Source organism: Haliotis asinina, chromosome 2, assembly GCF_037392515.1.
Source record: "Haliotis asinina isolate JCU_RB_2024 chromosome 2, JCU_Hal_asi_v2, whole genome shotgun sequence".
Classification (NCBI taxonomy): domain Eukaryota; kingdom Metazoa; phylum Mollusca; class Gastropoda; order Lepetellida; family Haliotidae; genus Haliotis; species Haliotis asinina.
In genome coordinates, this window is record NC_090281.1 from 72,296,609 (window position 1) to 72,313,840 (window position 17,232).

The window sequence follows — 17,232 nt, forward strand, 5'->3', positions numbered from 1 at the left end:
ACCTGACAATCCAGTGACTGATATCATGAACACATATTTACGTATGGGATACGATAATATGCATCAAACCAAGTCGTGTTACTCACCTTTTCTGACAAACATGGATGGCAGAAGTTCAGTTCTAACTCGATCTTTACAGGTGAAAGTCTTAGTTGAACTGATTTATATATTTTTGTAAAAGCATTGGCTTTTGTTGATTTACAGCAATGTCTTCCGTATTACATTTTAAGCTATTTCAGTAATCTTTAATACCTTCTGTAAGTGTTTGTCAGTGTAGGTCTATTTCTTCTGAGTGTGATAACTATACCTAAACACAATCTCGCAAACATGATTCCGGATTCTGCCGAAATCTGTAGTGATAAACCTGCAATGCCGTTCAAAGAGTCGACACCCTACCCTCTATCCCCCCCCCCCCCCCCCACACACACACACCACCACCACCAACTCACTCACTAACTAGTATCATTTTGTCCTTACCCAAGCGGCCATCTATATCTGTTTCTAACCGTTAGGTACGAACTCTAAAACCCACAAACCTCACGATCTATATTGTACCACAGTGTCATATAGCATATGATCAGTTGATTGGCAGGACCAATCACTTATCAATCAGATACTGATTATAAGTTTTCCAAGCCAATTATTTCCTAAAGGTTAAAAAGGGCAGTGGTAGATAGCACCGACCGATATAATCTGACAGTCACAGGCTCGAGACAAAGTTGATCTGATTTGTTCGAAGCGATTATCGTCAGCAGATAAAAAGGATTAGTAATTTCCACAATGTAGTGTACACCTGGAGCATTTACAATTACAATTCAAGCTTTCGAAAACGAAAACAAATTGAAAATAAAAATAGTCACACAGTTTTTCTTATTTTCCTTTAACAGATGCAACGAAAAACTTAGTTTTAAAATGATTTGAATGTAAAAGGTATTTTGAAAGGATCTTGTATTGGCCACTTCATGTTAATGATACACATAGTAATAACATATAAGAGAACAAATCCACCATTGTATCGATGTAGACTGATGTTTCATGTCAGTTGTGTTAAAATTGTTGCTCCTATAAACTTAACTATTCCTAAACTCATCAACTTCAGAAATGGGACGCAACACGAGTATCAGTCACCAAAATAACAACAGTTAAATATTTCAGGAATATGTCTGGGTAGGTTGAAGTATCAGCTAATCTCGAAGAGAATCTCAAAATGGAACAATTCTAAGAGGAAAGTGTGATACTTTATGGAAACCAGTTAAAACAGATAATTCTAAAAAGGACATAAAAATTAACCGGTAACCTGTTTGCAGATTACACATGTCCTACTGTGCAGGTTGTGCCTACAGCGTGTTTATATAGACATTGAACGTACTAGCTTTTGCAGTGTGGGATATCAACATGGCTTTGACATATAGTTCTAATGAAGAATGAAACCAAGTTCTGGGTCTTTGCGAGCGAACGCTCTTGCCACTGAGTTACCCAGCATTCGCACAAGCTGCCTCATGGGATGTTAAAGAAGTCGGTACTTACCAGGATCCGTTCCATCTGCTCTGGTGCCAAGTCTTTGATGAAACTGGACATCTCCGCCCGTGGTTTGACCATCGCCTGTATCTCCGCCAGACGGTGGTTGATGTTCTCTATGGGATCCTCATCTGGAAGATATATAGCCACCCTACGTTTTATAGAGTCGAACTTCCTATACTGTATCTCTTCAGCTTCCTTCAGCATCCAGTTGTGCTCTACCTCAAACTCCGCCGCCCTTTCGGCTCGTCGTCGTCCACCTTCCGCGGTGTCGTCTTCGTACGACGCCGTCGACTCCGTCGCCCCAAACTCACTAAACTTATCCTCCATCTCACCAGCTCCTGAATACAGCGCGTGTCCATAACTCCCCTTCTCGCCTCCGCCCTCAAATGAAATACCTCCAAGATCCAAGGATTTTAAATTGGAACTGCTTAAAGGAATTCTGTTGACCGATCCTTGTCTTTTAATCAAAGGTAAAGTGAACTCACGGTCCTGGAGAGTCGCCATGGCTTGTTCTCCCCTGAGGGTTCGGTATCTAATGACGAGTTGTTTGACTGGGTCACCTCGCTGTTGTATTACGCATATCTAATCTACACAACAACAGCGCTCGTTTCACGGTCAGGTCGGGCGTAAAAACACATGGGATTAATCAAGTCGAGGTATTATTAATCAGGGCTCGATTTTCCTGCACCGCTCGTCCACGTGCTGTGATTGTTACTCTGAGACTTGTAACGTGATTTGTACCTGGTTCAACACTAGGGACGCGACACGAGATCCAGGTAACTGTTATTGTTTCGCGCCGCCAGTCCAGCACATATTGATCTTAATCAGTCACACGTAACGCTCAGGATTGTCTTTGAAGACGAATTCCAGTCTCTCGTGCTGTCAGGCAAGGGTCGGCCACTCGCAGGTGCAGGTTGTATGCCCATCACCTCCAGGTGACCAGACAGTGGACACACCCTCAATTTCGTCACAGGTGTGACCAGGTTCATAAACGCTCTGTACAACTCCTGTCACCTGCACAGGTATCTGCCGGTAACAACGGGTAACTTTACAGAGCACTTCTTTAACATACGTCACGTAATTTATGGTGTGAAAAAATAATCCACTTAAGAATGTTTTCGTCCAAGGTGTGACCAACTCCATTAACGCTCTGCGCAACACGCAATCCCTTGTGTAGCACAAGCAACACGTGTAGCCAAAAGCCGTTTTACATAAGCCTTCTTTATCCTTTATCACGTAACAGTAACATACAGATTTTTATATTCACTTATGATACTAGTAATTTTGGTCCAGGGTGTGACCCAGTTCATTAACGATCTGTGCAACACACCTCGCACATATACGAAACGAATAGTTCATAAACGCAACACACCTCTCATCCTAGCTGAACGAATCTCTCTCTCCCTTCTCTCTCTCTCTCTCTCTCCCTCTCTCTCTCTCTCTCTCTCTCTCTCTCTCTCTCTCTCTATATATATATATATATATATATATACATATATGCAGGTGAGAAGCAGAAAAAGGACTTTAACGATTTTAAATTATGTCTCGCGTTGTAAATCGTAAATACATGCAACAGAAATGCAAGTTCATTGACGCTCTGTACAGCACCTTTCTCGCCTATACATCACAGGTAACTACAGATAGCTTCCAGTAACTTGAGTTAATACTGGTATTAGAAATGCAAGTTCATTGACGCTCTGTACAGCACGTTTCTCACCTTTACATCACAGGTAACTACGGGTAGCTTCCAGTAACTTGAGTTAATACTGGTATACTCTCTCTCGTGTTACTCATCGTAGAGTATATTATTATTAATAATCCACGCGTGAATATTTCATGAGATCTATGAACGACATCCGTGTTGCGCCTGTTTCGAGGAAAGCTGTTGTAAGGAATGGCGATCCAGTTTACGATATCATAAATACTACTCTAATCAAACTGTTCGCGACGCCCATGAAGATCACACTGTGCACATTCATTTAGGACAATACTGAATGCATTGTTAAAAACTATAATCTGAAAGAATCTCCATATGTCAACAATGAAAAAGAAAGCAAACAAACTAAATCGAATATGTTATAATGGCTGGGAGAATAGTGTGCTGTATACTTAACGCACAAAGCCGGAAAACTTGGCAGCTATGTCAATACCTTGCCAACAGATTACTTGAAGATAACGGACATCGTAGAATAATGTTTACTTTATGAATACACACACACACACACACACACACACACACACACACACACACACACACAGAGAGAGAGAGAGAGAGAGAGATAAACATACACCTATTTGGTACAATTAATAAAATTAATAATTCCTTTTGATTGAAAACGAGCCCGCCTTAGTGAGGTCGGACATTCAGTAACCTCGGGAAATCTAGACTTTATTTGAAGAAATTGCTAGATGGAGGTTAAATGATGAGGTCAGGGGACTGAATAGGGACCTCGACAACCTGCTGGTATTGGAGTGTCGAAAGGGTCTGGGTTCGAGCCCCTGTGTTTGGGGATATGACGGGGTGTACGTAAGGATCCCTGTACAGTGTGACCTAGGGTCAATAATCCGAGTCTCTTTTCTACAGGGGTAGATAGGGTGTGGGTGGGAATCCCTCCTCCCATTAGTACGCACCACACTGACACAATACACCCTCACTATACCCATAGCTGCGTTAAAGGGAGCACTCCGACACACCGAGACTCAGCGTGGGTCTATACAGAACTATAGTGTGCATGTGGCACCCTATCATACCAACCTCAACTATGAACACGTTGAGAAAACAATTACTTAATACGACAATTCATTTCGTTGTTGAGCCAAACAGCAACCATTGTGTCCACAGACTTTCACAATATATTGAAACACTACGTGTAGTTGAAAAAACCCAAACAAGTCGTGCAGTGTGACAATTAGTGACATGGGTAATTTGTAACTGTTAATACACACAGATGAGGTTTTGCCACTGCTGTTCGAAACTGGTGCAATCAGCGTAACAGGGGTGGGTAATTGACACAGTCATGCGCATGTAGGTGGCGCTCCAGGGGGCCAATCAGTTCGACTGGTTCAGTACAGTGGTCATAAATCTGAAACGGAGCCGGTAATTCATGTCCTAATATGGGATTTGCTCTGATGGTTCTTCGAACGACCCTTAACACTACACATTTACTTATTGTGAAAGCAATGATTATTTGTAGGTGGATTGTAGACATGATATTAGGTTTCCATTACTTGAAAGCATTGTTGCTCTGACCCTTCTACCAGCCATGTGTTCGACTGATAGACAGTTTCACAGAATGATGAAACCACCTCAGTCCATAACCAGTCGACCGTTGAAAATTGATTTTCACGTTAATAGAGCGCCCGCGACAAAATGATCTCACTTTTGATGAATAGTTTCAACATGGCCATAAAATCTATAGTTTTTGTTGGAGATGGGACATATAAAAATGTGTAATGGCGTATGTTTTCATTACCGGAGTAAATTACGCCGCACTTGATCTGGATAGGGGCGTTGTCATGGTAACACTTTGCTCCACTACTGGATGGATTCTGTTAGGGCTAAATGATTGTAAATAACGTTTTACGGTTCCGCGACTCATTGGAATGTTGAAATAGGTCTAGATGAAAACACCATCGGCATCTTGATGGTTCAACAATCAAGTGTGAACTTTATGAATGACATTTATAAGAGCATGGGTTGTTCTTATAGAAAGTTCGCTTCAGGTGTCTATTTAGTGTGTGTCTGTGTGTGAGCACGTGCGAGCGCGGTGAGCATGTTTGCTTTCATGAATCTTCTTGATCTACGTATATTAATAACAATCTATGTATATTTTTCGATTAAACTCCAGGCGACCCTAAGACAACCAAAAGGGACAGTCCCTCACCAAATTAGGGAAGCATGCAAGTACAAATACATAATTAAACACAATCTGGACGAACAGGAAGGCACAAGATGGACGAACGTTGGGAATGAATGAGTGAGTGAATCTATTAAAGTTTAACAACTGGTTTCACACTGGCATAAGTTCTGCCACATTGAGACGATAGAATTAAATTGGGTAGACAGACAGACAGACAGACGGGCAGACAGAAAGGTAGGTAGGCACTAATGTGGATTTAAAATACTTTTATGAAGATAAAAAAGAGATACAGACAGACACATGGCGGTATCTAACCAGCATGATATCACCTGCTGGAACTGAACTGGTTCTTCCCTCAGGATATGTTTCCTTCTATCTCCTTCGACTTCCGCTATTCGTTACGTGTTCCAAAGCATGAAGACCACACTCAGTCCCTGCGTTTTAAATCACTTCTTCCACACGAACAGACTGTACTGGATTCAGTAAAACATGACAATGTCTCGTGTGATTGCCTGGCAACATGCCACCAAGTGAGACATTCGACGTCTGCTTCCTTCACAGCAGACGGCAGCTAGTCAGGATCATTTGAGTCCCCGTGTGGCCAATCAAGACTCGGAATAGCACAACGCTGTCTCGGCTGGGACATTGACGGCTTCATGCCTCAGAAGCATGGTCGTCGGCGGGACTACCCTGACACGCACCTGGTAATCTGAAGGATTACTTCAAGTCATGAGGTTTTCGTGATTAGTCACTTCCAACAGTTGAACCATAAACTATAGGTTCTCGTTTTACTGCAGTGGTGAAGCGGTTAACTCGCTCGGTCGTCCCTCATGAGACTACTTTCGATTCTTTCATTGTAATAGTACGTGGATGTCAGTGGACATTAATATTCCCTAACTCAAACATACGTCAGAGCAGAGTTACGTCTCATTTACACGCCAGGAATCGCAGATCGCTGTTATCGGTGATAATGAAAATCAATGGCCTTGCACTCGGCTTCCCAAAAGTGGTTCCTGGTCAATATTTACATTCTTTTAGGATTTCTTCAAAAATGAAACTGACAAAGTGAGCTGTTGCTGAAATCTGTGCCAAAACAGAACCACAAGCAGAAATGTGTGTCTAACTGAAATTTCAGTCAAAATAGAACCACAAGCAGAAACGTGTGTCTAATTAGCGTTTATATATTCCCCAGGACTAGTTGAGTACGAATCTACCTCCGTTTCCCAACACGAGCAGAATCAGTTGTGTGGAAAAACGCAGTTATATGCTGGTCTGCCTGTCCAGCAAATCTATTGTGAGCGGGAGCTGCCATCGTTACATGATCAACTCCACACGCAATGTCAGGAATTCCTCTATACCCCTACATTTTTAATGCCAAGAAGAATACCCTGCCTAATTGACCGTTTGCTATACACCCGGGATCTTCTTAAAGACGCAGGCAGTTGTCCCTGATTGTGATTGGTCTCAGACAGGGAAATCTAATTGGTCCCTGGGATTTAGTACAATACCAAGAAACAAGATATGAATCGTTGGATGAATCCTTCATTTCTAGATGACTACGTCTGCATTATACAGCAAGACTCTAGTGTTTACAACACAGTAAAACATTGTCAATTTCGGGATCAACGCTCTCACATATACCTGACAAAAGTAGTGAGGACGTCCACAAATATTAATTAGAACTGAAGTTTCCCATTTGCACTATGCGTGGCTGTCTGATGGTCTCAAAACAATATGGTGGGCGGTATGGTAGCCTTGTGTTCAAAGCGTTCGTCACGCCAAACATCCGGGTTCCCGACATAGATATGGTGTGTTCAGCAAATTTGCTAGAAAACTGCAAAAGGTGGCGTATAACCTTACTCACTCATGTCAAAACAAGATGCAGAGAACATAAACTAACGGGTCAAAGAAACGACACCAAGTCGAAATCACTGATATCAGAAACCGACAAATACCATTGTTTAAAAGGAGAGTGAATTTGAGTGATTTCTACTTGGTACCATTTCTTTTGCATGTTTCTTTTTTTATATGTTTCCTAGTTGTAGTTTGCGCTACTATTCATAAGTAAATATAGATAGCATACTATACTACAATGTATATAACTACTATATCCTACAAAGTTATTACATGTGCAATTAAACAAAGACCTGCTGCACACAATAGCAGAGTTACATCACTACTATATCACCGCTATGTGGAACATATATCTCTGTCTAAAGATGGGTATAAAATGCTGGGTAAAAGATATACACCCATCGTGCATGGTGTCTGAAAAGAACCAGTTTGAAAAGAGCTAGCGGTCGACATCTTGGAGAACAATCTCCCTGATTTAAAAACACTTGTCATCCCTCGCCAATTGAACATTGTTACTCTAAGAGATTCAGGCGATCAAACTCACTCAGTCGCCACAGCTGTCAGACCTCCGTTTGTGTGGAGGCCGTGGACTGAGTGACTTGCTGTGCTGGATACTTATGAGTTCGAATCCCGGATTGGACTCAACCTAAGAAATTACGAAACCTGCATTTAACTATGAAAATTTAATCCCAGAAATAACATATAATGTCTGCAAAGCAAATGTATTCAAATGTTTCTAGTTCAGTTTGAAAGAATGCGTTAAATATTCTGAAGTATAATTTTGTGAGGTTGAGCAAGATTATATTTAAATGCAATGAACATAACTAATGCTTCATTCTGCAGTGACCGTGTCACACTGACACAATTCTTTTCAAACAAGCGTTGCCTCCCTGCAAAATGTATCTCATTAATCAGAAGTGTCATCTGGTTAATACTATTAGATATTTAAAAAAACTTCGCTGGGTTCAAAAGTATAAAGAGCGTCAGTAAAATCCCAACTCTGCTAGGGATAATATTATATGCACGTAAGACGTCACTTTAGTAATAAGTGGCATTCAATACGACTTGACATTCCGTTGGATAATTTTCTCCGCCTGTATAAGTGCCATTATACGATTTCTAGTGTCCATTGAGCGGCTCGTATTGAGCAAACAAAGTGAAAGCAGGTGAACTGTTTATGACCCATTAAATATCAGAGAGCGGTTGAGGTAATTCGGCTAATACAATCCTCGAATCACATGCCTGAACTACAAAACCCAATCGGTCATATACATCCCGGAAAACAGCTCGGTCACTGGCGAAGCACTTCCTTATTAATACCAATCGATAATCGATTTTCGATCAGAGAATTCTTGACAAAAACAAGCAAGCAATGAGAGGGTCTGAATCTGTCAAGAAAAAGAGGGACGTTCTACAATGGAAGTCTGATGGGGTATTAACTCGAGTTAGTAAGGGTAATGGTAGAGTTGTTTGTTCACCTGGTGGGAACCGACAGACACCGAGTGTTTCCCTGGAGATCCATTGTTTCTAATGGTAGAGAATATGACCAACCCACGAGTGGAGTGCAAGGACGCATTGAAACATAATGATATCTGATGAAAGAATGGCACCAATGCATGTAGCTATCTCTAGGATAGGTGTTGCTTGCAACAATATTGAAATATAATTATGGAATTGTAATTGTGAGTGTATGAATTATGATAGTTTTAGCAATACGACCACGACCACGACCACGACCACGATTACGACCACGACTACGACCACGACCACGACCACGACCACGACTACGACTGCGACCACGACTACGACCACGACCACGATTACGACCACGACCATGAGTACGACCACGACCACGACCACGATTACGACCACGACCATGAGTACGACCACGACCACGACCACGACCACGATTACGACCACGACTACGACCACGACCACGACCACGACCACGACCACGACCACGACCGCGACCACGACCACGACCACGACCACGACTACGACTGCGACCACGACTACGACCACGACCACGATTACGACCACGACCATGAGTACGACCACGACCACGACTACGACTACGACTACGACCACGACCACGACTGCGACCACGACCACGACTGCGACTACGACCACGACTACGACCACGACCACGACCGCGACTACGACCACGACTACGACCACGACCACGATTACGACCACGACCATGAGTACGACTACGACCACGACCACGATTACGACCACGACCACGACTACGACCACGACCACGACCACGACTACGACCACGACTACGACCACGACCACGACCACGATTACGACCACGACCATGAGTACGACCACGACCACGACCACGATTACGACCACGACCACGACCATGATTACGACCACGACTGCGACCACGACCACGACCACGACCACGAAAATTATTACGACCACGGCCACGACCACGACCATGACTACGACCACGACCACGACCATTACTACGACCACGGCCACGACCACGACCATGACTACGACCACGACCACGACCACGACCACGACCACGACCACGACCACGACCACGAAAATTATTACGACCACGGCCACGTCCACGACCATGACTACGACCACGACCACGACCATTACTAAGACCACGACCACGACCACGACCACGACCACTAATGATAGCAATATCAATAACAGCTACGAGGTTTGCGAGTGATAAAAGTTCTAGCCGCCCTTAGAAATATGATGAAAACAACAAGAACAAAAGCAACAACAACGCAACAACAAGAGCAACAGTGACAGCAATAAGAACAACTTATACTAGTACTGCTGCTACTACTAATACTGCTATTGCTGTTGCTGCTACTACTGCCGCTAATAAAAATAATCGCAATCACAGCTCCGTTTGTGAAAGATCATAGTGTAACGTATATTTTAGCAATATTCTTCATACAACTGGGGGAACAACAGATATATATCTTCATGTATTGCACCCATGTAGAGATTCACACCCGAGTTGTCGGCGTGACTAGCGGACGCTTCAACCACTAGGCCACCGAACCAATCCTAGGCAAAAGACTCGATCAACAGTAAAATGTAAAGATCAGTGTTAGCCATTTACAGGAGTGACATGGTGGTGAGACACCTTGACCAGTGATCCATGGGGAGACAAACCCGTTCAGAATATTGCCCCCACCTTGTTTAATGTCACGACACAAACATTCATATATAGCTGTGACCACAATTAATACCGTCCAAGAACACCTTTTTAAACAATGCCGTGGCACAAATACACACAGCAAACAAACGTCATGAGATTCAAGTAGGATGTTAAAAAGATCCCTATGACACCAACCCAGGTGAACAACATGGCTATAAATCCCGCAATCCCGCCGCCCTCGACTATAACAAACGTACATATGGCATTGAATTTGTGGTCTAACTGAAAGTGACATGCCTCGTGATGACGAAAACGTCAAGATCACTTCAGTCAATGAACGATTTGTCAGTTATTGCGTTTACCGACCGAGTGGCACGCCTGTGCAGTTCCAAATCGTTTCTGGAGAACGGTTTTATATTTCTCGGAATCAATATCTTGAATAGCCTCATGGGTGATTCAGATATGTCAGTTACGGTGGCATGAGAATGGTCAAATCACTCAAATATGGCGATACAATCTTGGCTCGGATGATCGGCTTCCTGTTATACCATGGCGAGTACGAATTGAATGAGACTTAAAGTGCACGTGTGCCAAAACTGTCCGTTAAATGGGGTCGTTGGGTAAAAGTACACGTGGCCAGGCATTACCACGTTGAAACATAGGCTCTGTTCTGTCACATATTGCCAAACTTGGGATATAGGTGACTCGTTCTGTCGTGACATTATAGTGATACGCTTTCGGCAAAGAAGACCTGTTCTGAAGGGACGTTATAGTGACAAACATTGGGTACATTTTCATGAAATAATAGTGAGGACTTGGGTACTGGGCACCTGTTCCTTCGTAAAATTAGACAAGCATAAATTTCGTCACAAGCACGGGGTACTGGGGATCTGTTCTGTCACAAAATTGTCGTGACAAGCACGGGGTACTGGGGATCTCTTCTGTCATGGAATTATCGTGACAAGCCCGGGGTACTGGGGATCACTTCTGCTATGGAATTATCGTGACAAGCCCGGGGTACTGGGGATCACTTCTGTCATGGAATTATCGTGACAAGCCCGGGGTACTGGGGATCACTTCTGTCATGGAATTATCGTGACAAGCCCGGGTACTGGGGATCACTTCTGTCATGGAATTATCGTGACAAGCCCGGGGTACTGGGGATCTTTTCTGTCATGGAATTATCGTGACAAGCAATGCGGTACTGGGGATTTGTTATATTTGTACCGGAAAGATAGAAATGGTCTTTTATAAAATTCTTGAATCCTTTCGGACAGAACATAATTACAAGCAATACACTTCACGACGTTTTATTTTCCTTCATTTTACACAATGAAACTGTCAACGTTTTGCTCTCCCTCATGTTACAAAATGTAAAAATCAACATTTTTTCCCTTCATGTCACGCAATGAAAAATATCAACGTTTTATTTTCCTTAATGTCATACAATTTATATTACAACTATTAGATAAAACACACACATGGATCATCTTTACAAAATTGTATCGAATTGCAAAACACTTGCATATACACCTATACAAATTTTCAAAATTAGAGAACTAAATTTAAAATCAGTATTTTGGCACTGGCCATAAGATAATTTAACGGTGTACACTGAAAAAAACCCCTAAATCCTTATCACATGCAGCTGAAGTAGTGATATTATCAGATAGTACACGTTGACATAGCGTTCACTGGTCTCGTTATGACACACCTACCTTTCTCCTGCAGACTTTCCAGTTGTATTTGTTTCAGTTTGGTGTATGCGGCCATCGTTCCCTCTTTCCCAGAGTCTTTCACACATCAGCTTTCACCCGCTTCTCTAAAAGGAAACCAGGAAGCCATTAGGGAGAAAAGTATTACTGGGTGAATATGCTGGTACGCCGCATTTTGTATGAGGACATGGGAAATGTAGTTAACTTGTGTGTGGAATCGAACCCGAGCCTTAGGTGTAGTAACAAACCCGGCTGAACTACTGGTCCCATACAGGCGCTTATCTGGTACATATGCTAAAGTTATTCTTGATTATTATTGAATAATAAGTTGATTAGTTTGTTATAGAATAAGCAAACTCTATTCGTTATTGCTTGTGTCGTCGTTGTTTGTCTTCTGTAATTTATATCTCTACAAATTCTCTTGAAACATTGTATGTCACTTTGTTGATGATTCTGTAATTCTGTAATTAGTTTATCTGTACAGTATCATGGGCTGAATCATTGTATGACTCGTGATACTGGGACCATACAGAATATTACTATGAGATCATTTTATCGTTTAAAGCCCCGTCCACTTTAACTTATCTTTATTTTATCTTTATCTTCAAATATGTGTATAGAAATTACTACCAGCTGTGTGAATGTATGAAAACTGAAAGATATGTTAAAGAAACACCTCCTTGCACGTTTTCACACGAATGAGGAACGTGCTAGCAACCGTTTTCACATAGTTATTGATTCGAACATTCAGCTATTCATACACATCAATTAAAACCTAAAACATATTATTACAAGGGAGTAAATGTTGATTTACGTCGCAACCAGCAATATCCATGCGAACTGTGTCTGTGCCAAACAATCCAGTGAGTGATACAAAGATGAACACTGTCGACCCCTGAAGATCAGGGTTAAAATTGATCTTCAGCAACCCATGTTTGCCGTTAGAGGGACTAACGGGTTTGCCCAGCCAGGCGTTTTGACTTGGTTGACATATGTCACGTCATTGTATCCCAGTTGCGCAGATCAACGCTCATGCTGTTAAACACTGGATTGTATGGTCTAGACCCGATGGTTTACAGACCTCCGAAATAGCAATGCTTAATGTAGCGTTAAACAACAACAACAACAACAACAACAACAACAACAACAACATCAACAATGAAATGTAAGTTGTCTGAGCACAATCAGTCAGGCACAACTTCAGCCATCCAGTACTCAATGGTGAAGTAAAATTGTGAAAATCAAAAGTAGATAATGAAAACAGGAAAATATATGGTCATTCTGAGAATTACACAAGAAACGTAATGATTACGATAGCAATAACAAAATGGTAAATTTATCACCCACCTTGGTATGAGCTACAACCAGTGTATGTAATGGTTACATACACTCTATTACTGTAAACACAACCGAGAAATCTGACACAGGCTGATATATAGCACATCCCAAATTCATCAAAGACATTTGGTTATCACACGACACTCAACATCAGTTACCTCCCCTTGAATCCACGGCCATATTGACAAAACACTTAGTTCAGTTTGGATAGCTTTCGTCAGGCTAGAATCATAGCTCAATAAAACAGGTTTTGTATATGTCACTTGAACATATATCTGCCATAGAAAGATCAAGGTATTTCAAAAACCAACGTTTGAAGCACGTGTTTGAGTTTTTGATTATCTTAATGGGATGTGCTGTTCCGTGACCTGTTATTGAGCCCCTCAACACGTACGTAATACACAGACATATGTATGGCGTGGAATATCTAACAAGTGGATGTGCTCGTGTCAATCACGGTGTGTATAGGAGTGCTGTACTTTGTGGTGGCGTGTAATATATGGAAGCGTGTAACAGACATTCCAACGTGACCATCGACATATAGTCTAAACACTGCAGTTACAGTTCAAATATCATTTCTTAATTGCAGTCTCAATGTGCCTAACAATTCTTGAGTTGAGGTGTCTTGGAGACACTGAGTGACACTGAAAACCGTCTAAAAGAGGAGAAAATGTGTGAGACAAAAACCGCGAAATTTAGTCAAAATCTTTCCTTTCAATAGTATAGGTTATCCAAAGGGATCTTGTTCACCTAGTGACATCGTTCTTTGGAAAAGAGCTATTGATGCTAAAGTTATGAGTAAACAGAACACTTATAGTCCGTTTGGCTCAAAAACGGAACGTACGATGAATTGCAGCGTAGCTGCACACAGGTTAATGAATAAATAACTTTCTCGGCACTTGTGCACGTGCTTCTCGAACATCTGGCTGTGCCTTTCTCTGCACTCCTCCCTCGTAATAAACAGTGAACTGTGTCAATACTTTAATGATAGTTTGTTAAACAACTTTTTTATTACTGGGACAAAAATTCTACAAAAACCTCACAGAGTTGGTTTTGATTATGCTCAGCGTTTCATTGAGTATGTTATGCTTATTAGTTTTCGAGTTACATTGCAATTCATCGGCCCGCTTTTGAGCCAAACGGACTATAGTTTTGATTCACGAATTACACAGTGCCATTTAGAAAGAGGTCACATGTAACATATTCATGTTTCGGATTATATTTCTTAGTAAAGCACAGATTCTAATACTTTAGTTGGGTTGTGTCCAGTCCAGGATTCGAACCCACACCCTCAAACATATAGGTCGTGAGAATTTCAATATAGACGGTAGCATATATATATATATATATATATATATATATATATATATATATATATATATATATATATATATATATATATATATATATATCCCTGTCCGTCACACAACAGTCCCTTTAATGTGCATACAGCTGAAATGTAACCCTAACCCCTGAGTCAACAGTCATCAACATACGGCGGCTATAAGGATAATGTTCCCCGTGCTGACACATATACTTATGCTGGGGAATAGGGTTATTTTGATAGTAAACCGTCATAGTTAAAGAAACGCAATTTTCAAAAAAAATTTTAAAAAATGATATCTCATAAAAGTAAGCGTTCAAGTTTATGACATCTATTTAAAAACTTGACAACATGCATTTCTTTTGCTGTTGAGTATATATACTTCTAAAATATAGTCAAACACGCGGCATTTGTCGAATAAGCAACTGGTTATTGTTAACACGTTAACCGATGTTATAGTGATCTGACGCTGAGAGACATCAAACATCAACTTGACATTTGTAACGAAAGAATGAGTTTGCTAAATTTATGTATGGAAAAATATGCATGAACTACTCGACCCTTTCAAAACAATGAGTAGTTGATGTAGGTAGTGAACTAGGGAGACAGTAAGTTATTGCCATGCTGGGAACTGAAGCCGTGCCTCTGTATGTTTCATGCATACAGACTTTAAGACAGGCAGACATTTCGGAAGTTTGTATGATAACGCTGTGTAAATAATCGAATCTGGACCAGAAATCCGATGATGGATTCCATGAGCTATATTTACGTTGTCGGAGTATTCCAAGGGAACTTTTCTAAATAGAGTGAGCGAGTTCAGTGTTACGCCGCTTATAACAATATCCCAGCATTATTACTTCGGAGGACACCAGTAATGTGCTTCACACATTGTACTCATGAGGGGAATCGAACCCGGGTCTTCGGCGTGAATTGCCAACGCTTTAACCACTAGACTATCCCACCGCCCCTTTCCTAAATAGAAACGTGTAAACATCAAATCGGTTTTAAGACATTTTAAGACTTGTCTGTCTACAGAATACGAATCAAATTTTTGACAATAGTAACATACCTCCATACCCTAGTTGGTACAACGCCTGTTCAGAGCGAGGAATGACGGTGGTTCGATAGTCATCTAAAATACATAATACTGATTTTCTGCCTTCCGTGTTTGACATCTAATTCCCAATTGCAAAGGGACCCCCATTTCAAGTCTCTTCGTTGAACGATGTAAATAAATAATATACAAAACTTACCCGAACTACAGAGGTCTTCAAACAAATAAAAGCGAGGCCCCCAGCATTTCCTTATAGAACTGAGAGTCAATATACCGCTCACCGCGTAAACAACCAAGCGTTGACGTGTTGTAACTGTCTATATATATTAAGCGTCTCAGTAACTGTATATCAACATACCGCTATCAAATCTCACATGAAAATATCACAAATATAATTAAGTTTGATTATAGGTACATTTGGACCGCCATGGCTAATCCCCTAATATCAGCGGATATTGAATGAATTCCGGCGTCGCCATCATTGTTGTACGAGGCCTTTCACTTTCAGACATTATTCACAACGTACCGAATTCACAACAGCGTAGATCAAGGTGACAATGAAGTACAGCGGATATTTTTAACATTAATCTGCCATAGAGATAAATAAATTTATAATTGGTACATTACACACGCAGTGTGAGGAGCTTTTATAGGATTATGATACATCCTGGAGCAATGTACGTGATCGCAGCAATTTTTGGTGTGTGGAGTTTGATGGGTTGCCACCCATGCATTGGGCTATGTTCCAGGGGGTTTATAGGGATTCCCTTTTCTTTGTGAAGCAATTATGTTATAAGTACACATCATAAGTAGCTGTATATAAAATGGCAGAATAAATCAACTGGAAGAAATTGACACATCGTGTACTTACGGATTTACAACTGAATGTGACGTCACACCGAACAGAGCAGAGTAATGTCGCTTACCTGTGTCACGATCAGCCGAAAGTGACTTCAAGCTCAAGAATTATTTGTGAGTGAGTTTACTTTTACGTCGCTGTTAGCAATATCATGGAGGGGGACACCAGGACTTTATACATTGTACCCATGTGGGGAAAGGAACCCGGGTCTTTGGCGTGACGAGCGAACGCTTTAACCACTTGGCTACCCCACCACTCTGATCCCCTTTAAGGTACCCTGCTCCAACTGAACCAGATACATTTGCCCTGACACAGGTAAAAGACTGCTCAACCACAGTAGAAAGCCACCTACACATTTAAGAACTGGTAATCTTGTCAAGGTTGTGAGTGGGTTGGGACTGTGTGGGTTATTTGGACCGTACCAGATGTTGCTGACCCTGTCTCCCACCCGATCTGGTCATTAATGTCATAATCATAATAACAATAATAATATGGAGTATCTATCAAGCGCTGTATCCATCAGCAAGATGCATGCTCAAGACGCATAAGATGAGGGAGAGAGAAAATA

General features: G+C 41.5%; 1 protein-coding gene across 3 annotated transcripts in view; it reads right to left on the reverse strand.

Annotated features, from left to right (window-relative positions):
- Positions 1 to 17,232, reverse strand: part of LOC137272848 (uncharacterized) — a 39,713-nt gene that overhangs the window by 21,250 nt on the left and 1,231 nt on the right. For 2 of the 3 annotated variants that reach the window (XM_067805255.1, XM_067805256.1), the window contains exons 2-3: positions 12,093 to 12,196; positions 1,528 to 1,649 (exon numbers count right to left, since the gene is read on the reverse strand). In XM_067805255.1, the coding sequence (XP_067661356.1) occupies positions 1,528 to 1,649; positions 12,093 to 12,147 (177 nt within the window). In that variant the 5' untranslated portion in view covers positions 12,148 to 12,196. Of the gene's footprint in view, positions 1 to 1,527; positions 2,026 to 12,092; positions 12,197 to 17,232 lie in introns of those variants that run through there. The other variant, XM_067805254.1, reaches the window with a different exon arrangement.